Here is a 26489-nt window from a genome sequence, read left to right as displayed (position 1 = left end):
AACGTGTGTTGAGCCTGCCGTTTCCTGTACTCCGCAGAGCCGCAAACAGGAAAAGGCCTGCGAGCAGCCGGCCCTGGCGGGTGCTGATAACCCAGAGCTCTCCCCTCCCTGCTCCTTGTCGCCTCACACAAGTTCTGGGAGCAGCAGTGAGAAAGAGGACAGTGGGAAAGAGGCACTGGCTGCAGGCCTCAGTCCTTCCCAGAGGCCGGGGGATTCCAACTCTGCCTGCAGCAGGAGTCCCAAGGAGGATGAGGAGGAAGAGGATGTGTTGAAATACGTCCGGGAGATCTTTTTCAGCTAGGGCATTAACTGTGCACTCAACTTTCTGCTGAGAGCAGCTGGAGGACGGCTGAGCTTCCACTGGCGCTGCTGGGCCACCCGCCTGTGGGAATGGGGCTCTCTGTGCTCCTACCTTCGTGCCTTCTTGGGCCTGGCAGATTCACCTCAGGTCAGAAGTCCCAGGACGCTCCAGGCCTTGGGGCTGCCATTCTGAGTGTGCGGAAGGCAGGACTCAAAACAAGATCCCATTTGAATCCCGCTGGATGTACTGAATCCTCTCCCAGCTCTGAGGCTCTGGAATCCCAGCTGTCTGTATTAGTCAGTCACCAGGTTCCAGGGAAAATGATGTCATTTGGTGGTCCAACTTACTGGAACCAAAGAGACAGAACTTTTCAAGGAAAAGGATCACTGCCAGGTGCACTGGAATTGCTAGTTTAGTCCACATGATCTCTCCTGGAAGAAGCCTGTTTAAAAAATAGTTTCCATCAATCAGTGAGCTCCCACCTCTCCAGCCAGCCTAGAAAGCAAACAAGCTGCCCACAGTTCTCTGCCGTGTCTGGGAGGTTGAGGCCACAGTGTTTGGACTGGTAAGCCAGACAGGCCTCCTCCCCCAAGCTGCTACCTTGCTTTCACCTGTACCTTGGTCCCTGGGCAGCTAGTTATAAAGCAAGAGGGACAGGAGCCCAAAAGAGACACTAAGGACAAGAGATCACACCAGAATACATGTTTCTTCCTTTGTTTTCAATGTGGTTTTGGTCAGGAATAGATGAATCATTTGCCATACAGGTTTTCCAATACACAGGTGCTGGAAAATACACACAATTCCCCAGTGCTTAAGTTGTGCTAATGTCTTTCCCAGTTCCGGGTTGAGAAGTGGAGGGTGGCAGCGTTTGTATGTGTGCAACCGTCCAGTCCTGATCACACCGAGGATTTGGTGTCCTCGAGGGTCTCATCATGGGAGTGATTTGCCAGCGGATGCCTCTGCCCTGACTGGCTTCAAGTCCAGGGAAGCTTTGAAACAACCAAGGCTTGTCTTTGTGCTCCATGTGTCCTGTCTTTGTTGAGTCACCCAGAGATCACTCCTGGACCTCTGGGGTTGGAATCCCGGTGACGGCTTATGGCAGCCCACTCACCATCGTGGGCTGAGCGGAAGCTCCTTAACCAGGCCCCCAGAGGCACTGAGGTGCTCGCTCTTTTAATATCCTCATTTGTTTCCATAAGTCTTTGCTAGGTTTCAGTTTGGCATTTGGTGAATCAGCCTGGAAATCTGACCTCATGACAGGAATCACTCCCTTTCCACCCTCCTGAAGCTAGAGGAAGATTTGCTCAGACCCATTAATTAAAGCAGGAATTGGTATGACAATGAGCTGCGTAGTTTTAGGGAGTCCTTGGGAGCCTTGGAAGTCGTGAAGGACAGACAATCCTATACTGAGAAGCCGCAGGTGCCTTGGCTGCCCTTGCTGCCCCTTGGCCTCTTTGACACGCGGGCCCCACCTCCTCTGCAGTAGGTTCCATCTGCTGGAGCTGGAGATCAGTGTTAGCTATAAAATGAGATGGCTGAGCAGATGTGCCACCTCCGACCATGGTTGGAACTGAACCCTTGCAATCACATAAGCCTTTAGCAGCTCTCAAGCTCGCTGTAAGCCCTCTAAGCCCTTAGAGGGAACATAAACATGGCCATAAGCAAGAGGATGAGTAAGGCCTGGGCGCTGCCCAGAGCTAGAAACCCAGGCCCCAGGAGGGAGAGCCTGACCCACTTCCACACATAGAAGAGGAAGAGGCCCAGGCCGCCAGCCAGCAGCACGGAGGACATAGCCAGGAAGCGCACCGCTAGCTGCCACAATCTGTCATTACCATTGCACCAGGCTAGGAGGAGAGCCTGGAAGGAAAAGAGGGTGAGGACCAGGGCCCCGTACACACCAAGCCTGGCCAGGGCCAGGCCAACCGGAGGCACCCCCAGGGCCTCCAGCTCAGGGAACTGGTGACACTGTAGGGTGCCAGCATCCTCATTCCACAGGCAGAAGTTGTAGAAACCTATTCTCAGGTTGGGCAGGTCAGTGAGGTTCCCAGACTTCCAGATGAGAGCGTAGAACATCAGGCAGATGACCACAACTGTGAGGACAATGATGCTCACGAACAGCAGCTGGTCGCCCCACCGAGGCCTTGGCTGGGCCATCTCTCCTGCCCTCTGGGGGGGGACCTGTGGGGAGGTCACAGCAGTCAGTCTATCTCTGCCTCGCCCCTGTGTCCTCACAAGCTCATGTTCTCCCTTTGGCATTTCTTATAAACCCATGGCAAGCTTGCCTCCTACCCTGCCCTCCGCCAAGGACCAGAAATCTGAGGTAACCTCGTGCCAGGAACTATTTGCTAATAAGTCATTAGCTGCCCTCTGATTTGAGGTCTGGAGGAAAAGTCTCTCCCAAGCACCTTTGAAAGTGTGAAACATCTTCAACTGAGTGAAGTGCTCTTTAGCCAAAGACTTTGCTTCAGTCTAAATACAACAAACCATTGGAAACAGTGAGGGGATTTCTCAGATCTTTTTTGAAGGTGGGTTTAGACTGAGGTGAAGGGCAAGGCCCACCCTTAATGGGGACCTGAAGGTGGAGGAAGCTATTGGTTTTCACCACAGCTGCCGAGACAACCACCTGGGGAGCTGTAAGAACTACCCATTGCTGGGCCACAGATCAATCAGAGCCCAACTTCTGTGCTTAGGGCTGGGCACTGGTGTGTTTCTGAAGCTCTGCAGCTCATTCGAAGGTGAGCCTGGGTCAAGGACCACTGACACACCCACTCTGATTTTACCTGTGGTGCTCTGGGAACTCATTAGTGTGTCAAGACAAGATGTCAACTGGTGATGAAATCCCATCATATACTCATTACTTTAAAAACTAACACAATTTTTTTCCTGACAATGGTAGTATATGTTAATTATAGAAAACTTAGAAGTTTTTGTTTGTTTGTTTTTGAGGTGGAGTCTTGCTCTGTCACCCAGGCTGGAGTGCAGTGGTGTGATCTTGGCTCACTACAACCTCTGCTTCCCGGGGTCAAGCGAGTCTCCTGCCTTAGCCTCCCGAGTAGCTGGGACTGCAGGCACCCGCCACCATGCCTGGCTAATTTTTGTATTTTTGGTAGAGATGGGTTTCACCATGTTGGCCAGGCTGGTCTTGAACTCCTGACCTCAAATGATCCACCCACCTTGGCCTCCCAAAGTGCTGGGATTACAGGCATGAGCCACCATGCCTGGCCAGAAGATATTTTTAAAATAATAATAAAAAAGATAACCTTTTATCCCACCATACACATAAAACCACTGTTAATAGTCTACCAATATTTTCTTCCTGTGCTGATGTATTTTTACATAATCATGGTGTTGAACGTAATGTTTTTCTCTAGATTTAGTAAACATTTTTCAAAGCTGTTAAATATTCTTCAAAAACACGATCAATGGCTATGTAATAGTTCATGTGGAATCATCCATTACACTATTATTAGACAAATTGTTTCCACTTTTTACCATTATAAGTGGTCAGTGAAGATGCTGTGTGAATTGTGTTTGGAATCAGATTTTTCTCAGGTGATCTACCTATAAGTGCAATAATTGGATCAAGGGTAGAAATATCTTTTAGTGATCATACTAAATACTGCCTAACTGGCCTACAGAAAACTTGCTAATCATAGTCCCTCTAGTTGTATATAAAAGTGCCAACTTTGTTATACTCTTTTAAAAAATTCTGGGCCGGGCGCGGTGGCTCAAGCCTATAATCCCAGCACTTTGGGAGGCCGAGACAGGCGGATCACAAGGTCAGGAGATCGAGACCATCCTGGCTAACACGGTGAAACCCCGTCTCTACTAAAAAATACAAAAAACTAGCCGGGCGAGGTGGCGGGCGCCTGTAGTCCCAGCTACTCGGGAGGCTGAGGCAGGAGAATGGCGTGAACCCGGGAGGCGGAGCTTGCAGTGAGCTGAGATCCGGCCACTGCACTCCAGCCCAGGCGGCAGAGCGAGACTCCGTCTCAAAAAAAAAAAAAAAAAAAAATAAGTAAATAAATAAATAAATAAATAAATTCTTTTCACTCCTTTTTAAATCAGAAGGGCTTTGTCCAGTTGGCCTCTGAAACAGTGGTCTGCACATTGTACCTTTACATATGTGTATTTTTCAATATGGGATAAGGTTTGGCTGATATGGTTTGGCTGTGTCCCTACCCAAATCTCATCTTGAATTGTAGCTCCCATAATCCCCACATCGTGGGAGGGACCCAGTGGGAGGTAATTGGATCATGGGGATGGGTCTCCCCCATATTGTACTCATGGTAGTAAGTCTCATGATATCTGATGGTTTTATAAAGGGCAGTTCCCCTACACATGTTCTCTTGCCTGCTGCCATGTAAGATGTGCTTTTGCTCTTCTTTTGCCTTCCGTCATGATTGTGAGGCCTCCCCAGCCATGTGGAAATGTGAGTCCATTGAATCTCTTTTTCTTTACAAATCACCAGGTATCTCTTCATAGCAGTATGAAAATGGACTAATACAATAGCATTCACACCGGGAAGTGACTAGGAACACAGAGCTTCAAGCTTTGTGAGGCACGAGGTACTGGGGCCATGATACCAAGTGGCCTCCTGGAATCCCCGGCAAGGAGTGCCAGGTGGTGTTCAGCAGCAAAATGAGTGGTGGCCCTGGAAAGGGACCTGAAAACTACACAGCCCTGATGATTAGCTTCTGAGGAGACCCCTCTGGGGGAAAAGCCCCCTCCTCTTTCCCAGAGCTGACTGGAAGGTCTGTCCCATTCCACAAACTGCATTTGTTACAGGAAGGGACCAAGTGGGGGAAAAAAAGAACATGGAACAGGCTGAGAGAGAGGGCGGCTCCATTCAAAGGACCTATGCCAAAAATGAGAATAAAGATTGACCAGCAACTTCTTTGGTAGAGACCTGGGCACCCTGGCCAGTGAAGAGCTGGGGCCTGTGAGTACAGCAAAGGTGGGGTCCACACTGCCACCGCCTCCCCTCAGATGCCTCTGCTCTGGGCTCAGCAGCACTAGGCAGTCTGCCCAGTCCTGCCCATGGCTTTTGCTCCAGAGGAGCCCAGTGGGGACAGTCGGAGTGGAGGAGTAAGGGGCTGTCCCAGCGGAAGCCCTGGCTGCTGCCTTGGGTGGCACTGTTTCTCAAACGCTCTGGAGGCCCCAGAGGGCCAAGGGTCTGAAGACTTGGGTTTGAATGGAGTTGAGAGATTCTTGGAGCAATGATGCTTGTTACAGAAGGATTTACTGGGAACTGAAAAGGTGGCATTAGTCTGGGATGATAAGGAGTTTTAACCCTTTGAGTCCATGGTATGGGAAAAATTGCCATCGGGAACATATTTTGTATGGTTTTGCTTATTTAGTAAATGTTTGTAAAAGCCTATATCTATGCTTTTAATAGGTTTGGGTATTTTAGGGTGTGGAATAGATTTCCAGGACTTCTCTGATTTATGACGTCATGCTGTGGAAAAGAAGGTTTGACTTCCTCCATTGTTCAGGACCAAGTGGGAAGGGACTTGCGGATGCCTTTGTTTAAACACTCCCTCTCACTTTTCCCATTTGAATTCTGTTACACTGGGGTTCCAAAAAAAATTATTAAACGTTTTGCTTTGAAAACAGAGCTCCCTTTTTAAAAATTAATGTGGCTTCTCAGGGAGAGATTGCATCAGCCACCTTGCGGCAGCTCCTGCCAGGTGCCAGGAGCCTTTGTTTTGACTTCCTCATTTTCTCTCAACTGACCTTTTAATGTAGAGCAAAACAAAATGAGCCAGGAAGCCCAGGACCAGGCATATGGAGAAGGTGGTGGCCCCTCAACGTTTTTATATTCAGTCCCAGCTCCTATGAGGCTCGCCACCATCTGGTGCGACTTGGAACTTGAGCTTGGAATTCTCTAATGAGGCCCAGCTTCCACTCTTGCCTTGTGCAGTCCAGCACCTGCTTAGCTGCTCAGGCTGTGTATGAATACATTCCCATCTGCCCATCCTCAGCCACCCCCCAGCTCCTAAATTCCCACCCTACTTTCTGCTTCTCTAAATCCGATCCATGCAGCATGAGCATTCCTAGGCTCCTTCAGCCCACACTCTGGTTTAGCTCTAAATTAGGATTTATTCTCCAATCTAGTGTCACATCTCTGAGGAACAATCTTCATCTGTTTTGTTATTCTGATACACAGTAGGCACTTTTTTTTTTTTTTAAATGAGTGAATGAAAATGCTACATAGCCTCCAGAGTCCTTTCATGTACAAATCTTGGTTACACATCTTAGGACAGCAGAGCTGCTTGAGGGAGAGCTGTGTTTAATGTCACATGCATGTTTAGCACAGTGCTGGCGTGGCCCATCCATGCTTTCTATTGAACTATGGACAGACTTCAGGAACTTGTGCATGGAGAGGGTGGAGGTTAGTGCTCCCTTCTTTCCCTAAACTTTGTGCAGTGACAGCATATGGATCTTTGGTTGGAAACCCCAGGCCTACCCTGTTTGTTGTTTTGTTTTTTTCTTAAACAATCCTGATAATGACACTTCCACCACAATGAGCTTATAAATGCCCTTTAATGGTAAGCCAATGTTTCCTTCAGAGAGCAGAGGGGAGACTGCTGAGTCACTGTGACCATTTTTAGATAAACTTTTTCCTGTTTATAATAAAATAACACATGCTGATTGCAGGAAACTGGAAAATACATGAAACTGCAGAGAAAAGACTAAACGTCATCTATACTTCAGGTCGTAGAAATAACTGCTCTGAACAGCACACTTCTTTTTACAGTATTGTTTTACACCGTTGGGATTACATAAAATATATGTTTGTATCTCACTTCGTGAACATCATTCTATGTGAACTAGAAATGTTACCTAAACACTATTTTAAGGGCTCCATATAGCTGTATCAAAGTTTATGGTTTATACATAGATGCTTTGTAACATTATTTTGTTATGTTATGAATGCTATGGTGAATACTTTTGTGAATCAACTTATGTTTCCACCAGCAGTTTCAGCGAGTGCCTGTCTCATCCCATCCTCCCCAGTATTGCATATTCTTGAGTCTTTTATTCTTTGATAATGACAAATGATGAATCAGTGATAGTTTTTCTTCATAATGAGTAAAGTTTAACATTTTCAAGTGTTGACCATTTGTATTTCTTCTTTTATGAAGTGCTGTCAGTTGTTTTGCTATTTTACAAATAATTTTGAGTTTCAGTTTTTGTTTGTTGGTTTGTATGAACTCTTTAAAAATAAAGGCTGTTAGCCTTTTGCCATCGTACTTGTGACAGTAAAGTATAATCCTTTCCTGCACTAGGTCCTCTGGACCAAGATGCAGATTTAGACTCCAGGTCAGCATGTTATTTGACCACTGTCACTCGAGAGTCACAGCCTGAGCAGGGCCTTAGGAGGGAGATGATTTCTGCTTAAAGGTGACACAAATTCCTAGTTAGGGAAATAGAAGGAAAGTATTCTCAGGAGATTAATTTAAGGCAGCTTTTTTGTTTGTTTGTTTAAGCATTTCTAACATTTTCATACCAATAAGGGAGAATGGGATGGGGGCTGAAAGAGATACAAGTATTGTATCATTTAATTCTAAATTATGTATTTGTCAGGTTCTTATTGAAAGAGTGAAATTTTCAAAAGGATCAAGATAGCCATCTAAATGCAGGTAGTATGTGCCTCCACCGTGGTGAGAAACCAGAATAGTAAGTGGATCCATTTTGAACAGATTGTCTAGGAGAGAATGCTAGGATAAGCCATAAAAGATATGGGAAACATGAGAAGTAAGGAGAGGGTTTGAGGCAGCTTGCCCAGCTGGGAACTGACTGAGAGTCGGGAGAGGCTCCTGATGTGGGGAAACAGTAAGAGAGAACCCCCTAGGGCTCCAAGACAAGCTTCTACAATCTTGGCCACGGAAGGAAACCTTGACCCACTGGGCCAGGGCCTGGGCCTGACATTCAGAGCTGCCTAAACATTGCACAGAGACATTGCTCCAGAAAGGAAACCAATACAAAATCTCACAAGCATCTGAACTTGGAGCAGCCTCAGTAGGGTGCCATTTTGAGAGCTTAGATACTGGGACTCGACAGACATGGCTCTTGTTTCCGAGCTGCTCCAAGGAGGGAGACAGGAGAGCAGGTGCTCCCATGCCCCCCTGGGAGGATCTGCTGCCCTTCTGTATGCTGCTATTGAGACAGATGTGAGTAGACACCTCTCCCCACAACTTCTTTTCCGCACTGCTTGTCTGGGAGGGACACTATGATCCCAGGCCCAAAGTGGCATTTTGAGAGTTTAATGCTGGGCTGCATCCCCCTCCCAGTCTGAGTTTGGGCTGATGAGGCTGCAGCTGCCTCCTGGCTAAGGAAGGATAGGGAGATCAGGCTATCCTACACATATCTAGGACAAGACCCACTGCCCTGCCGTGGGCTACTGTGAGACCGAGTTGTGCCTGGCCCGTGTATTCCACAGCTTGTTGCCAATGGTGCTTGCTTTTCAGGTGTTCCACCCTCTCTGGTCTCAGGCTCCATTTGCTATTTTGAGGGTTTAATATTGGGCTGCACCTCTCCCTGGAACTGAGATTGGGCTGGTGCAGCTGTAGCTGCCACCCAGCCAAGGATTAATAGGGAAATCAGGCTGTGCTATTGTGAGCGGCAAGCCACCCAGGTGCCGAGGCAAGAGACTGAGGGCACGAGCTGTTCCAGTATAATAAAATATATAAAATAAGAATAGTTATACTAGATACCGATAATAGATATGATTATATATGAATATCATTAATCATTAGTTTGTAACAATTACTCTTTATTCCAGTATTATAATAATCCTCACTCTACAATCATAACCTAGGAAAAACCAGGCCATACAGAGATAGGAGCTGAGGGGACGTAGTGAGAAGCGACCAGAAGACAGGGGTGCACGCCTTCTGTTATTCCCAGACAGGGCCACTAGAGGGCTCCATGGTCTAGCGGTAATGCCAGAGTCTGGGAAGATGCCCATTACCAAATGGACTGTGGTCTAGCGGTAGTGTCAGTGTCAAGGAAAAACATCCGCTACTTAGCAGACTGGGAAAGGGAGTCTCCCTTTTCCCGGGGGAGTTTAGAGAAGACTCTACTCCTCCACTTCTTGTGGAAGGCCTGACATCAGTCAGGCCCGCCCGTAGTTATCCGGAGGCCTAACCGTCTCCCTGTGCTGTGCTTCAGTGGTCACACTCCTAGTCCGCTTTCATGTTCCATCCTGTACACCTGGCTCTGTCTTCTAGATAGCAGTAGCAAAATTAGTGAAAGTACTAAAAACCTCCAATATGAAGAAATAATGGCGTAGGCTGTGTCCTCTCTCGCTCTCTGTCTCTCCCCCGCGGCTGCCAAACAGGGAAGGTCCCCCTGTCCAGTGGACACGTGACTCACATGACCTTGTCAATCATTGGAGATGACTCACATTCCTTACCCTGCCCCTTTGTCTTGTATCCAATAAACATCAGCACAGCCTGGCATTCAGGGCCACTACTGGTCTCTGCATCTTGGTGGTAGTGGTTCCCTGGGCCCAACTGTCTTTTCTTTTATCTCTTTGTCTTGGGTCTTCATTTCTACAATCTCTCGTCTCTGCACACAGGGAGAAAAACCACCGACCCTATGGGGCTGGACCCTACACCTATGCACATCTAGGTCAATACCCACTGCTCTGCGACATGCTGCTGTTAAGACTGAAATGCGAGCAGACCTCCTTCCCCACAGTTTCTTGCCCATGCTGCCTGCCTGGAAGGAGCCCTGCCCTCTTTGTCACAGGCCCAAGGTGCCATTTTGAGAGTTTAATGCTGGATTGTACACCACTTCTTGATGAGTTCAACTTGATGTGGCTGCAGCTGCTGCCCAGCCAAGGAGGGACAAGGAATCCATGCTCTCCCACACATACTTAGGACAATACCCAGTGCCTGCTACGGGTTGCTATGAGACCGACTCAAGTAGACCACACTCCCTACAGTTTCTTGCCCATGCTGCTCACCTGAGAGGGGCCCCACCTTCTCTGGTCAGAGGCCCACAGCTGGCACCATTTTGAGAGTTTAATGCTGATTCACAATCAGTCTGAATGTGAGGCAATGTGGCTGCAGCTGCCACCCAGGTAGGAAAGGGACAGGGAAGACCAAGCTCTCCTAAGCACACTTAGAACAATGCCCACCACCCTGCCACAGGTGGCTGTGAGACTGGGGAGTAACTCACCCAACCCATCACAGCTTCCAGCAACACCAACATGGACTGCTTGGATCCCAGTTGCTGCTTCAACACTGCTGCAGCCATCACTCACATGACACCACCTGCTCAGGGGCTAGAGATCATGCCCACACACTAGGCTCACCACTCCCACTACTAGCTTCTAAGCAAGCCATGTGGAGGCCCAAGAATCAGACCTCCAGGACCCACTAACCACTAGAGCCAGCATAAGCTGCTGTGGGGACTAAAAATGGCACATTCACCCCACTGTTGCCACCACTGGGGCTCAAAGGCATTCAAGTTGGCATCCAAGTCCCCAGCTAAACTTCTGGGGACTTAGTCTCAGCTACTGTACTCTATCCCACTGAGGAGATCACAGAGACCACTGACCCTAGGTACTGCCGAAGAATTCAGAAAGATTACACTGCTGCAGGCATCCAAAATCAAAGCCAAGGTATCTTAATCAACAACATACATACATCCTCAGGAAAAAATTCCCCCTTATGAAAGCAATTTCAAAAAATTGGAACAAGCAACTGCTACATCAGATGCAAAGAAATCAATCAAAGGATACAGGAAACATGTAAAAGCAGAGAAATATGACACCATTGTATTAGTCTATTATCACACTACTGATAAAGACATACTTGAGACTGGGAAGAAAAAGAAGTTTAATTGGACTTACAGTTCCACATGGCAAGGGAGGCCTCAGAAACCTGGCAGGAGGTGAAACACACTTCTTACATGGTGGCAGCAAGAGAAAATGAGGAGGAAGCAAAAGTGGAAACCCTGATGAACCCATAAGATTTCATGAGACTTATTCATTATCATGAGAATAGCATGGGAAAGACCAGCCCCCATGATTCAATTACCTGGGTCCCCTCTCACAACATGTGGGAATTATGGGAGCTACAATTCAAGTTGAGATTTGGGTGGGGACACAAACCATAACAATCATCAAAGGACCACAACAACTGTCCAGCAGCAGCAGATCCCAATCAAAGAGAATTCTTCAAAATGCCACATAAAGAATTCAAAATACTGATTTTAAAGAAGCTCAATGAGGTACAAGAGAAATCTGAAAACTAATACAAAGAAATCGGAAAATTAATCCAGGATATAAATGAGAAATTTATCAAGGAGATAGACATCTTAAATAAAAACAAGCAGAAATTCTGGAACTAAAAAACTCATTGAAGGAAATACACCATATTCTCAAAAACTTGAATAGTAGACTACACCAAGCGGAAGAAAGAATCTCAGAACTCGAAGACAGGACTTTTAAAATAATACAGTCAGACAAAAATGAGGAAAAAAGGATAAAAAACGAATGAATAAAGCCTTTGAGATTTCTGGGACTACAAGAAGTAACTGAACTTATGAATTATTGGTATTTCCGAAGGGGAAGAGAGATTAGAAAGTTTGGAAAACATATTTAAAGAAATAGACATCCAGATACAGGAGGCCCAGTGATCCCCAGGAAAATACACTGCAAAAGGACCTCACTGTGGCATATTCAAAATGTCTGAAGTCAAGTGAAAGAATTTTAAAATCAGCAAAAGTGACTAGTCACCTATAAAGGAAATCCCAAATCCCATCAGACTAATTGAGGACTTTTTGGCAGAATCCTTACATGCCAGAAGATAAGGGGATGGCATTTTCAAAGTGCTAAAGAAAAAAAAACAAAAAAGCAAAGTGTCTGTCAACCAAGAATTTTGTATCCTGCCAGAATAAGCTTTATGAAAGGAGAAATAAAGTCCTTCCCATACAAGCAAATGCTGAGGGAATTTGTCACCACTAGACCGGTACTACAGGAAATGCTCAAAAGGATCCTAAACATTGAAATGAATGGTGTTTTTAATTATTTTTGATGCAAGGTCTTGCTTTGTCACTCGACATGGAATGCAGTAGTGCAATCATAGTTCACTGCAGCCTTGACCTCCTGGGCTCAAGCAGTCTTCCTGCCTCAGCCTTTTGAGTAGCTAGAACTACAGACACGTGTCACCATGCCCAGTTAATTTTTAATTTTTTTGTAGAGACAGGAACTTGCTATTTTGCACAGGTTGTTCTTGACCTCCTGACATCAATTAATCCCCCTGTCTGGCATCAATTAATCCCCCTGCCTAGCATCCCAAAGCACTGGGATTAAAGGCGTGAACCACCATGCCCAGCCAAAAGGTTGATATTCACCATCACAAAAACATACAGAAATATAAAACTCATAGTTTGTATAAAACAATCATGCAAAGGAAGAGAAAGGAATCAAATAGCAACATGACAGAATTTCATCAAAACACAAAGTCAAAAAGGCAAAGACAAATAATTTATAAAACAACTTGAAAACAATAATGTAACAGAAACAAAGTCTCACAGATCCATATTAACCTTGAATGTAAATGGATTAAATCCTCCACTTAAAAGATACAGATTGGCAGAATGGATTAAAAAAACATGATCCAACTACATGTTGCTTACAAGAAACTAACCTTACCCATAAAGACATATAGACTGAAAACAAAGGGGTGCAGAAAGATATTCCATGTAATTAGAAACCAAAAGCAAGCAGGCATAGCTATACTTATGTCTGATAAAACAGATGACTTTAAATTAAAAGTAGTAAGGAAAAAAGATAAAGAAGGTCATTGTGTAATGATGTAGGGATAAATTCATCAAGAGGATATAACAGTCCTAAATATATATATACCCAACATTTAAGCACCCAGATTCACAAAACAAGTATCACTAAAGAAAGAGCAATACGATAATTGTAGGGGACTTTAACACTCCACTCACAACACTTGACAGATAGAAAATTAACAAAGAAACATTGCACTTAAATTGAACTTTAGACCAAATGGACTTATAAAACATTCTACCCAACAACTACAGAATATACATTATTTTTGTCAGCACATGCAACATTCTCCAAGATAGATCACATGTAAGGCCACAAAAGAAGTTTTAACAAACTTTTTAAAAATTAAAATTATATGAAGTCTCTTCTCAGACCACAGTGGGATAAAACTAGAAATTAATACCAAGAGGAACTTTGGAAACTATATAGATACATGGAAATTAAACAGCATGCTCCTGAACAATTACTGGGTCAATGAAGAAATTAAGACAAATTAAAAATATCTTTGAAATGAATGCAAAACCACATAGTACTAAATCCTGCAGGTTACAGCAAAAGAAGTGCTTAGTGGGAAGTTTATAGCATTAAATGCCTAAATCAAAAAAGTGGAAAGATCATGAATTAACAACCTAACATTGCACTTCAAGGAATTAGAAAAGGAACAAACCAAATCCAAAGTTAGCAGAAAAGAAATAGCAAAGATCAGAGCAGAAGTAAATGAAATAGAGACAAAAAATTTACAAAGGATCGATGAAACTAAAAGTTCATTTATTAGTTCTTTTGATCAATGAAACTAAAAGCTGATTATTTGAAAAGATAAACAAAATTGATAAACTACTAGCTGGACTAACCAAGAAGAGAGAAGATCCAAATAAACACAGCCAGAAGTGAAAAAGACATTACAACCGATATCATAGAAATACAAAAGATCATCAAGAACTATTATGAACAACTACATGCTCACAAACTAGAAAAACTAGAGGAAATGGATACATCACTGGAAACACAAAAACCCCCAAGATTGAACCAGGAAGAAACAGAACTTATAAACAGACCAATAATGAGTAGTGAGATTGACTCAATAATAAACAAACTCCCAAGAAAGTTTAAGACTAGATATATTCACAGCCAAATTCTACCAAACATACAAAGAAAAACTAATATGAATAATCCTGAAACTATTACAAAAATCAAGGAGGAAGGAATTCTCCCTAACTCATTCTCTGAGGTCGAGGTCACCCTGATACCAAAAACCAGACAAGGACACAACAGAAAACGAAAACACAGCCCAATATCCCTGATGAATGTAGATGCAAAAATCCTCAGCAAAATACTAGTAAATCCAATTCAACAGAACATCAAAAAGGTAATACACTATGATCAGATGGGATTTATTGCAGGGATGCAAGGATGGTTCAACATACGCAAATCAATAAATATGATACCCTGGGTTGCTGGATTGCATAGTAGTCCTATTTTCAGTTCTTTGAGAAATCTCCATACTGTTTTCCCTATAAGTTGTACTAATTTGCATTCCCACCAACAATGTATAAGCATTCCCTTTTCTCCATATCGTTGACAGTATCTGTTGTTTTTAGACTTTTTTTTTTTTTTTTTTAGATGGAGTCTTGCTCTGTCACCTAGGCTGGAGTGCAGTGGCATGATCTCAGCTCACTGCAACCTCTGCCTCCCAGGTTCAAGTGATTCTCCTGCCTCAGTCTCCTGAGTAGCTGGGACTACAGGCACAGGCTACCATGCCCAGCTAATTTTTGTATTTTTAGTAGAGATGGGGTTTCACCATGTTGGCCAGGATGGTCTCAATCTCCTGATCTCATGATCTTCCCGCCTTGGCTTCCCAAAGTGCTAAGATTACAGGCATGAGCCACCACGCCTGGCCTAGACTTTTTAATAATGGTCATTATGACTGGTGTAAGATGGTATCTCATTGTGGTTTTAATTTGCATTTCTCTGGTGATTAGTGATGTTGAGCATTTTTTCATATGTTTCTTGGCTACTTTCTTTGGAAATGTCTTCCTTTGGAAAATGTCTGTTTATGTCCTTTGCCCACTTTTTAATGGGGTGGTTTTTTCTTGTTGAGTTGTTTGTGTTCCTTGTAGATTCTGGATATTAGTCCTTGGTCAGATGCATAGTTTGGCAGCCCCTTCCCCACCGGGCACCACCAGCAGCAGTTGCTATCATGGCCCTGAGGACTGCCTCATGGAACTTACATGTTTTAATTTTGCTGCTGTTAAACATTACACACTTTGCAGATTTTGCAGAGTAGAATATTAAAAGAAAAAAACAGGTAAGCCATTGGGTTCCTAGGGCCTTTCTTTGCATAATGATTTCAGAAAGCCAAAGGGGACCAGGGAGGGAAGAACTTGCTTTGATAAGCCTCTTTGATCAGTGGAAGGTGTCTGAGAAGGAATCTAATTTTAGTGAGAACTTATTAATAATTAAAAACAGACCTCAAAATCTCTTGACAATTTACTATATGCCAGGCTCTGTGCCAAGCACTTAACAGGTATTATCTTATTAATTTCTTATAACCATGTGGGGTAGAGTTACTGTTTTCATCTTCATTTTCAAGAGAAGAAAACAGGCCTAGTGAGGGTCAATAACTTGCCCAAGTTTGCACAGTCAGTGAATGGTGGAGCCTGTCAGGCTGCATTGTTAATCACCATGAGGATCTACCTCTAACTGGGGGCCTGGCCCTTTACATGCATTTACTCATTTAATCTTCACAACACCCTTGTGTGGACATTATTGTCACTGTTCCCATTTGATGTAGTGAAGATAGTGTGGAATACTGGTTCTGAGCATGGACCTTGACGCTATGGCTTCTGGGTTCAAGACCCTGTTCTTCCATTCACCAGCTGTATGACCTTAGTTACTTACCATCCTTCTGCCTAGATGTCTCATCTGTAAAATGGCTCTAATTATATAACTTATTTTGTAGATGTTATAGAAATTAAATGAAGGAATTTGTGCATGGCACTTAGAACATGATCTGGTAAGTATTATTTAAATTATTACTACTATAGAGAGAAAACTGAGGCTCAGAGAAGTTAAGCCCAGGCTACCAGCTTGACAGTGGTGAAATTCTAGGAAGACAAATAGTGCCAGGGTTCATTCCCAGAGATGAACTCTAGGAAGCTGGCCTCATTTATGTTTGGTTGTGATGACTCCAGGATGTAGCTGCCCTGTTGAGAGGTAGCACAGTGTGGTGGTAAGGAGCATGGGTTTTAGAGCCAGATGACCTGGGAGCATGTTGGTGTTCTGCCACTCACAAGTCATGTGACCCTGGCAAGTTACGTAGCCAGCCTGAGCCTCACATCCTCATCTGTGATGCGTCAGTTGTCACGTTCCTCATGGGTGGTTGTGAGACTGAAGGAAGTTCACTCACATACAGAGGGCTTGGGGCCTGACACAAACTGGGTCGATGTGTCTGGTCTGGTCATGATGCTGAAGCAATAGCTCAGGGGGATAAATGGGAATTGATGGAGAGTCAGGTAGAGATGGTTGGGTGTGTCGCCTGAATGAAGACAGGAGAACTGGGAAGGAAATGTTAGCAGAATGAAGCCGGGGCAACAGAACTTGCCAGGGCATAGAACAAGGGTGCAGGTTTACTTGTTGGAGGCCACCAGTCCTGGCTAAAATATTTCTGGTGGAACACATTGAAGATCATTGTGTTCATGGTTGGGTGTGGCTGTCACAAAAATAAAAAGGGAAGAAGAAAGGGAAATGCGTCATTTTTCCTTTGACAGAAACATGAAGTCCAGGTTCTAATTTTTTTTCAAAACAGGGCTACTGCAGTGTTTTTCAACAGTGTATATAGGTGGTGGCAGCTCTTGGATTTCACAGTATTTTCTGTGGACAGCCATCCCAGCCACCAAGTTTTTTATGAATGCTGTGATGTTTTGATTTTCTTAATTATTCTATGTAAATAAAACAGCTTTATCAGACGAAATAGGACTATACCATGAGACTGTAACATAAAGTCAGAAGCATGAGTCCAGGCACCCAGTTAACAAGCCACTGAGATAGCTGTTTAAATGATTCCATTAATATTACTTAACTTGCTATTTGTGCAATTGTTTTGTTGACTATTAGCTCTCACTAGCAGATAATCCAAGTGGGAACAAAAGTTACAAAAAGTTTAGAGGGAGAAGAAGATCCTTAAAAATGAGAAAATGTCTACAAATGGCCCATCCTAATTTGTTTGTTTGCTTGAGACAGAGTCTCGCTCTGTCGCCCAGGGTAGAGTGCAGTGGCACCATCTTGGTTCACTGCAATCTCTGCCTTCCGGGTTCAAGCAATTCGCCTGCCTCAGCCTCCCGCCACCACGCCCAGCTAATCTCATTTGGTTTCTGTTGGCAGGACTCCATGGTCCAGTTTATGGGCAGCTAAGATTCACAAGATTCAGTGTTTGAGAATCAGTAGTACCAGAAACTAGTGATTGCCTTGCCTTTGGCTGTTAATGGTTAGTTTTCCTGCTCCAGCCCTCTCTTCTGCAATTACAAAGGCAATTTGCCACCCACTTCGACTGATGGGGTCAGCATTTCATCTTGTAACTTTATTAGTGAAACATTTTGGATGACTGCCTGAATCAGAGGCCCTGGGGAATCAGTGCCAGGACAAACCAGGTGCCTGCTCTCATTGAGCTTGTACTCTAGTTCGGAAGGCAAACACCAAACGTATTTTTTAAAAGATAATTATAATTTTTGAAAAGCTTTGGGAAGGAAATAAACAGGGTGAGTGAGGGAGAGAAACTGGCAGGAGGAAGTGATGACTAGATTATAAGGTCGGGGAAAGCCTGTCTTCAGAACAGACATTTGTTTTGCGTCCTGAAAGTGTTCTTCATTAACTAATGTTGAAGCAATTGATTAGCTAACTAGAAAAGAGAAATAAAACTATTTTAGGTCCTCATCTCACTCCACATACGCAAATAAATTTCACATGGATCCAAGAGTGAAAAGTAAAACCATAAAAAGAATCAAAGATCTGGAAAAAAGGATATATTTGATTTATGAGTGAAAAATAAAATTTGGAACTTAAGAGCAAATGGAAACTACAAAGAAAGAATTGCACAGGTTTAACTATTCTAAAATCTAGATTTCTATTCACCAAAAACAACATAAATATAATTAAAAGTCAGTGAGCATATGGAAAATACCTGTCACAACTATGAAATGACTAATGTACTTAATGTTTAAAATGTTTATGCAAACTGTGAAAAAAGATAAAACCTCATTAAAAATGGACAAATATGAAGAGATAATTCACAAATAATGCAAAGTAGGTAACTAACATGAAAAAAAAATTCTGTAACTTTTTTAAAGATATGCCAAATAAAGTAACCTGAGTTTCCCTGTCAACACTGCAGGTAAAAACACTTGATGATACCAAAAGTCTATGGTAAAACTGGCATTCTCACACAGTGATGGTGGATATGAACATCTGTACACACTTTCAGGGAGGCAGATTGGCAATACACATTAAAAACCCTAAAAACAGTCATATCTCTTTGGCCCACTTTTATAAATCTGTCCTAAGATAGCAATCAGAAATCCAGTCAATAATTTATACATAGGAATGTTCAGCACAGCATTACTTTTGGCACAAAATGGGAAGCGGCTTGAAAGTCCAATATTAGAAGTCAACTATGACGTATCAAGGATAAAATACTATGCATCTTTTAGAAAAAGCAGGTATAAAATCACTCTACATAGTGTGCCTACATCCATATAAAGAGGCATAAGAGAAAGAGACTAAAGAAGTATTTGAAAATGTTAATGTTAGCTGTGGTAGCTCTGGGTAGTGACATTACAGGCAATTGTTCTTCTCTATTTGCATTAAAATATTTTTAGAATTATGGGCTACATTTATAAAAAAAAAAAATTTATAAAACAGACAATCAAAACAACCTTAGTAATTAGATAAAGCAGGGACTAAGCTGGAAAGAAAGTTGAGAAAGGGGAATATGTGCAAGATTGAAAAAATATCTCATGGTCCGAGTCTCAGACCTGAGATTTTGGGGGAGGGGGTATGGGAAGTTGATATTGAAAAATGCTCTTCAGTTATCATGAGGGCAGAAAAGAAGGAAATATGTGTCTTTTCCCTCTTTCAAAGGAGCCTTTGATTTTATAGGCAAAGAAGCATAGTGGAAGTTATTAGCGAAACTAAGCCCACATTAAAAAAAAATCTCTTAAAATATGCACCAAGAGAACTAAAATACCACCATGGATTTCCATTGGGGCATGAGAAGCAATCTGGTCTAATAACTAATATAAGATCTAAACATCTCTTAGGTCCTATTCTTTGAGGCGAGAACACGAGTTTTTCTGTTGATATTAATTTTCGGTGTGTATTTTAAAGTTTTATGATGTGTTCATAACTACCTTTGAATAGTGGTTTAGTTAGTGGTGGTCGGTGACCTGCTTTTGTTTGCCTGTTTCTGATGAACAGTGTGTCGCACCAGCCACAGCCATGTCCTTGTACACACTGCGTACAAGACTCTGCTGTGCGTAGTCAGCCCTGCATCATTTCTAACCAGTTACACTGGCCTTACTTTCATCATCTTTGAGGCCAGAGCTACACATGTTGATGCTGCAGAGTGGAAGCAAGGAGAGCAGAGAGTAAAGGGGGTAGATTATGTAGATTATACAGACGTGAGGGAGGGAAGGTCAGAGATACTGAACAACCAGTGAGTTCCCCTATGCGGATTGCCAGAACGTGAAATATCTGAGAAGAAAACAAAATTGTCTTACAAGGTAGTGGAAGTCTGGGTAAGCTGTGATGCTTGCAGGATCAGTACTTACAGAAAGCAGGTGAAGAGCCCACAGGAACAATGAAAAGGAGAAGCAGGAAATTAGGGTTGGTTATTTGAATCTTCCTTCTCGCTGGCTTTCTAATGTCAGACTCCAGAAAGGAGGAGTGGAAGGGAAATGGCAGGAGGATGCAGTCTTGAGCTGGTGCCCTCTCGCATTCACAGTTGTGCCTAGTAAACAGCTCTCTGAACTTTGGTACATTTGTTCTGACTGATGTCACTATCAGCTGATTTCACTTTCGTTTCCTAACTTGCCAGTGACCCATGACTTATCAGAAATGAGGTATGTAAACAACTTTTTACTGTGCATCATGACATACTCTTTACTCACACTGTAGCTGGCAAACCAACTGATTTAAAGAGCCAGGAAATGTCTTGATTATATCCCACAATAATTCCAGAAAGGGAAGTAGCTGAAGAACTCTCGAAGCTCCCAGTGATTTAAACTGCAAGATAAACACAACCCGGAATTTTATTCAGAAGAAACCCCTCAGGATCATCTGGTCCAAGCTCTCAGCCAATGTGGCAGTCAGGACCCAGGTCACCTCCTACTTATTCTCTTGGGAAGCAGCTATGCTGTCTGTCCCCCTATCACCTTTCAGAGATCAGTTTTGTAATGATGACTGGGCTTCTCTGGACACAAAATTCTGTGTCCTGAGCGTTCTCACTAGGGTATTTAGGCCCATGTTGGAGCAGCTGGAACATCTATTTTATTTCAAAATAAGAGCAGAACAAAGCTTTTATTTTTGTAAGCATTAGGGCTCCTGGCCCGAGTTTAAAAATTGCTTCCGTTGCTCACATGACCAACTGGAAATTTCAACTGTGGGTTAAACTTGGTTACATGAGTCTGCTACCTAGTGCTATTGCTGAATCCTTCAGTGGTTCTCTTCTGCTTCCCTGCCCTTCCTCCAAAGGAGGAGTTCTTTGAACTGCTACATTGCCCTCCCCCTGCCCCTAGTTCTTTTAAACTCAAACTCTAGAAAGAGGTGATGGGATCCAGGTGGAAAGAAGAACAGAGGCTTTGAGATCAGAGAGTTCTGCTATATACTAGCAAATTATTTAATCTCTTTGAGCATCAACTTCTTATCTGTAAAATGGAAACATTACCTACTTTGCATGGTTGCTCTGGGGACTGGAAATAATATAAGTGCTTAGTACAATACTGGGAACATAGTAGTGGTAGCTATTATTATGAAAAATGGAATTTCTGTATATTTAGTCTAGCCTTTAAGACAGAAAATTAACTTTTAGATACCAATATAAAGTAGTTACTCTGAAAACTCAATACTGATGAGTGAAGTAATATAGAAGAGATAGAAACATATTTATATTTATGAAATTTATTTAAGGTTACCATGTACCTAGTTTTCAGAGTCAAATAGTTTTTCAAAACTTGTATGAAAATCGGCAGTCCCACACTCTCCCTTTCTTCTTCTTCAGAGGCAAGCACTTTCACTTGTGCTCATTCTTTAGGCATTTACCTCAGTTATCGAAATAACATGCTTGGATTGATACTTCTTGATTTTTCAGTTTGAGGCATAATCTACTGACTCCCAACCATAGAAGGTGAAGATTTAGCTTTCTTCTTCCCAACCACGTGTTCCAGAAATATGCTTCCTCTCTTCCTCCTCTATCCAAATTGGTTATAGTTTTGTTTAAATCAATATTCAGTGTTTACAATATTGTAATATGCATAGGTATACTTTATTTTATTGTGCATCTCTTTGTGGATCCTGCATCTTTTACAAATTGAGGGTTTGTTGCGTCCCTGCATCGAGCAAGACTATTGGCACCATTTTTTCAATAGCCTTTGCTCACTTCATGTCCCTGTGTCACATTTTGGTAACTTTTGCAACATTTCAAACTTTTTCATTATTATTATATTGGTTATGGTGATCTTTGATGTTACTATTGTGATGGTTTTGGGGTGCCACGAACCGCACCCATATGACGGTGAACTTAATTGATAATTGTTTGTGTGTTCTGACTGCTCCACCAACCGGACATTCCTCCATGTGCCTCTCATGTTAGGTCTTCCTATTCCCGAGACACAATAATATTGAAATTAGGCCACTTAATGTCCTTACAATGGCCTGTAAGTGTTTAAGTGAAAGGAAGCGTCACATGTCTTTCATTTAAAATTGAAAGCTAGAAATGATTAAGCTCAGTGAGGAAGGCCTTGTGAGAGCAAAGATAAGCCGAATGTTAGGTCTTACATTGTGAAGGCAAAGGCTCAGATGATCGTTAGCATTATTCAGCAACAAAGTATTTCTAAATTAAGGTATGCCCATTAGGTTTTTTTAGACATAACAGTATCAGGCTACCTTATAGTATAAACATGACTTTTATATGCACTGGGAAACCAGAAATTCGCGTAATTTGCTTTACTGCAATACTTGCTTTATTGCAGTGGTCTGGAACAGAACCTGCAATATATCTCTGAGGTGTGCCTGTAAATACCATTTATAGCAGCTGAGCCATGTAGAAAAATTAAGATTACTTTTCCTATCCTGCATAACTTTTGATCTTCTCTGAAGATAATTGCCTTTTTAAAAAAGTTTGTTTGCTTGGTTTTCTATTACTTAACACTAATCTGACCCTCAAATGTTTATCAAATCTTCTATGAATAAATGTCTATGCATCAAGTATTCTATATCTTCCTGAGAAAGGCTTTTCAGGCCCTTCCAACCTGCCCCAGTCGGGGGCTTGACACCACACACAGCTGTTGTCCTGGATTCTCACATCAACACCATGCTGGGGATTCCCTTTACTTCTGTCCTAGGTTGGATCTCCTGCTTCCTGCATCAAAGACATTTCTCTTTCTCCATTTATTCAGTTCTGGGAGAGTAAATCTCCAGTAACTTCCTGAGAAATGGGTACACTGAAGAGACTTTTTTGAGAACTTACAAAACTGAAAATACCTTCATTCTAACTTGATCTATTCAAATGTGATCAAATTTAGACTGAAAATAAAATTTTAGGTTAAAAATAATTTTCCTTTATAATTTTGGAGGTTTTGTCCCATTATGTCTAGCTTTCTTGTTTTGTTGAGAAGTCTACATTTGTTCTGCTTCCTAGCTTCCAAAATGGTCTCCTCTCTTTTCATCCTTTCAGCTTCATGCCTTAAAAAATAAATTATTTTGGTGATTTTAGGAGGGAGCAAAATTGAATGTGTATCCAGTTAGCTATTTTAAACTGGAGATCTAAAATATTTCTCTATTCTTCTTCTTCTTCGTCTTTTTTTTTTTTACTCTTTTGAGACAGGGTCTCTCTGTCACCTAGGCTGGAGTGCAGTGGTATGATCACAGCTCACTGAAACCTTAACCTCTTGTGCTCAGGTGATCTTCCCACCTCAGCCTCCTGAGTAGCTGGGACTACAGGTGCGTGTCACTATGCCTGGCTAATTTCTGTATTATCATTATTAATTTTTTTTGTAGAGATGGGGTTTTGCCATGTTGCCCAAGTTGGTCTAACACTCCTGGGCTCAAGGGAACCACCTGCCTCGGCCTCCCAGAGTGCTAGGATTACAGGCATGAGCCACTGCGTCTGGCCTCTTTCTTATTCTTTATCTTCCCTTTTTCTTTTGTTTTTACTCCAAGAGAGTTATTTCTTACTGTATCTTTCAGTGGTTCTCTGGCAACATAGCTGGCCTATGGTTGAGCTTGATGCTTTTATCAAGCTACTCATTTCCTGTTAATTGCTTACCATCAAAATCTCCATTGTTTTTGGCAGCACTCTTAACCTTTAACTTCCCCACACTCTGTTCCAAACAAGTCAGTTTACTTAAGGACAGCTTCAGAGCTCTCTGTTCTTAAGGGATGCCTCTCCCCTGGGCAACATATTTGAGCAACTGCTCTGGACCCGGGGTTGGTGACAGTGGCTTGCTTCTTCTAGAGTGACCCATCTACTTTTTGAGCATGGTGCTGAGTGGGGTAGTAGCCTCTGGTCTTTTCACCTTCAACTTGACTCTCCTGGCATGGAACCTCCACTCTATGAAGTAGCTGGAGGAAAGGTGACCAGGAATCCAGTATTCCCAGCCCACTGCACCTTTGCCTTACGGTTGAGTGGAGGAAGGGAGTCCCTGACCTCTTGGCCTCATTAGACTTAAATGTTGTCTCTGCTGCACAGAGGTAGGGAGATGAGAAACGCTGGCAGCCTTCTCCTCCTAGAGGAGATACCATAGCCCTTGACTGGGAGCTGGAGGGACTGTGATCCCAGTGTTCTTGGCCATATCCTCCCACAGTAGAGTTTCCCTTCTGCTGAACATGGGGGAAGGGAAGGAGTGGGTCACGGCTAAGTACCACAGACCCTCACTTTTCTTACAGGAATTTAGTAAATTTTCTGAATAAATGTCTTTATTTGATGTATGCCCTTAGGACAATTTTCAGAAACTTTAAATGGGTTTTTCTAAAAAATATTTCTACCAGGTTTCCCTCCCTGCCCCTCGCTGGGGAGTGGGTGAGAAGCTCCTCAGGGTGCTGTTTTAGAGCTGGATCTCTGCCCATTTTTTAAAAAAATTCTATATTAAACACTTCATTTCTTAGAGCCGTTTTAGGTTCACAGGAAAATTGAGAGGAAGGTACAGAGATATCTCATGTAATTCCTACACATATCCACGGCAGTCTAGTTTTTTTCCTATGTTATCTTCTAGATTTATAGTATTGCATTTTACATTTAGGTCTGTGATCCATTTTGAGTTAATTTTTGTGAAGCCATTAAGGTCTCTGTCTGGATTTGTTTGTTTGTCTGTTTGTTTTTGCAGTATGTGGATATTCAGTTGTTCCAGCACCATTTGTTGAAAGGGCTATCTTTGTTCCATTGTATTGCCTTTGCTCCTTTGTTAAAGATGAGTTGACTATATTTATGTGGATCTTTTTCTTGTCTCTCTATTCTGTTCACTGATCTGTTATTTTGCCGATAACATACTGTATTGCTTATTGTACCTCTATAGTAAGTCTGTTTTTAGAATTTTATTTTTATTTTTGTAGAAACAGGGTTTTTTTTTTTTTTTTTTTTTTAGAGACGGACTCTTGCTCTGTCACCCAGGCTGGAGTGCAGTGGCATGATCTCGGCTCACTGCAAGCTCTGCCTCCCAGGTTCATGCCATTCTCCTGCCTCAGCCTCCTGAGTAGCTGGGACATGGAACACTGCCACCATATCTGGCTAATGTTTTGTATTTTTAGTAGAGACAGGATTTCACCGTGTTAGCCAGGATGGTCTCGATTTCCTGACCTCATGATCCGCCCACCTTGGCCTCCCAAAGTGTTGGGATTACAGGTGTGAACCACCACACCCGGCCAAAACAGGGTCTTACTATGTTGCCCAGGCTGGTTTTAAGCTCCTGGCCTCAAGTGAACATCCTGCCTTGGCCTCCCAAAGTCCTGGGATTACAGGAATGAGCCACCACACCCAGTTTATAGTAAGTCTTAAAGACATGTAGTGTCCGTCTTCTGACTTTGTTCTTCTTCAATACTGTGTTGGCTATTCTGGGTCTTTTGCCCTCCATATGAACTTTAGAAACAGTTTGTTGATATCTACAGAATAACTGGCTGGGATTTTAATTGGGATCTATAGATCAAGTTGGAAAGAAGTGACATCTTGACAATATTGAGTCTTCCTATCTATGAACATGGACTATCTTTCCATTTATTTAGTTATTCTTTAGTAGTTTTTTTATCAGAGTTTTATAGTTTTCCTCATATAGATCTTGACATATACTTAAGTATTTCCTTTTTATTTTTTGATGCTAATGTCAATGGTAATGTGTTTTTAATTTCAAACTCCAGTTGTTCATGGCTGGCATGTAAGAAGCAATTGACTTTTGTATATCAACCTAGTGTCTTGCAATATTGCTATTATCACTTATTACTCCCAGTTTTTGTTGTTGTTATTGATTTCCTTGCATTTTCTACAAAGACAGTCATGGTATCTGTGAACAAATACAGTTGACCCTTGAGCTATCCAGGAATTAGAGGCACTAACCCTCTCATACAGAAGAAAATTGATGTATAACTTTTGAAACCCCAAAACTTAATAGCCTATTGTTGATCAGAAGCCTTACTGATAACAAACAGCTGATAACACATATTTTGTATATGTATTACATACCATATTACAATAAAGTAACTAAAGAAACTATTAAGAAAATCATAAGGAAGGGCAAATACATGGAAAGAACTGTACTTTTCATGTACTTGATGTATTTATTGACACCATTAAGTTTACATTATCTGTTTATGAAATAAATTGTCTGTCTGAAATAGTGGGCAAATGCAGCTGCAGATCTCAATCTATGGTGCATATCAAGCAATTCAACTTCTTCTTTTAATGTCATGACACATTACAGTATTAGACATATCACTGAGGCAGAAAACTAACAAAGTTATTCTGGAACTAAACTTGACACTTGACCAAATGGACCTAACAGACATCTACAGAACACTCCACCCAACAACAACAGAATATACATTCTTCTCATTTGCACATGGCACATACTCTAAGATCAACTGCATGCTTGGCCATAAAGCAATTCTCAGAAATTA

The 26489-nt window shown here is 42.5% G+C and overlaps 2 protein-coding genes across 10 annotated transcripts in view; one reads left to right on the top strand and one right to left on the bottom strand.

Moving 5' to 3' along the window:
• LOC105511144 (chromosome unknown open reading frame, human C7orf49) overlaps positions 1–26489 on the top strand; it is a 75815-nt gene that overhangs the window by 13099 nt on the left and 36227 nt on the right. For 7 of the 9 annotated variants that reach the window (XM_011941239.1, XM_011941237.1, XM_011941242.1 and 4 more), the window contains one exon: positions 38–1108. The exons of 1 other annotated variant lie outside the window; for it this stretch is intronic. In XM_011941239.1, coding sequence (XP_011796629.1) covers positions 38–301 — 264 coding nt within the window. In that variant the 3' untranslated portion in view covers positions 302–1108. Of the gene's footprint in view, positions 1–37; positions 1112–26489 lie in introns of those variants that run through there. One more of the 9 variants, XM_011941235.1, reaches the window with a different exon arrangement.
• On the bottom strand, positions 1000–20193 carry TMEM140 (transmembrane protein 140). The gene is made up of 2 exons (XM_011941244.1): positions 19940–20193; positions 1000–2479 (listed from the first exon to the last, which is right to left on the bottom strand). Exon 2 carries the CDS (start codon positions 2453–2455, stop codon positions 1928–1930), a length of 528 nt encoding a protein of 175 aa, XP_011796634.1. The 5' UTR covers positions 2456–2479; positions 19940–20193; the 3' UTR covers positions 1000–1927.

Source organism: Colobus angolensis, unplaced genomic scaffold, assembly GCF_000951035.1.
Source record: "Colobus angolensis palliatus isolate OR3802 unplaced genomic scaffold, Cang.pa_1.0 Scaffold2, whole genome shotgun sequence".
In the NCBI taxonomy this organism is placed as follows: Eukaryota; Metazoa; Chordata; class Mammalia; order Primates; family Cercopithecidae; genus Colobus; species Colobus angolensis.
Note: the sequence above shows the minus strand (reverse complement) of the source record. Positions and strands in the feature narration are given on the sequence as shown.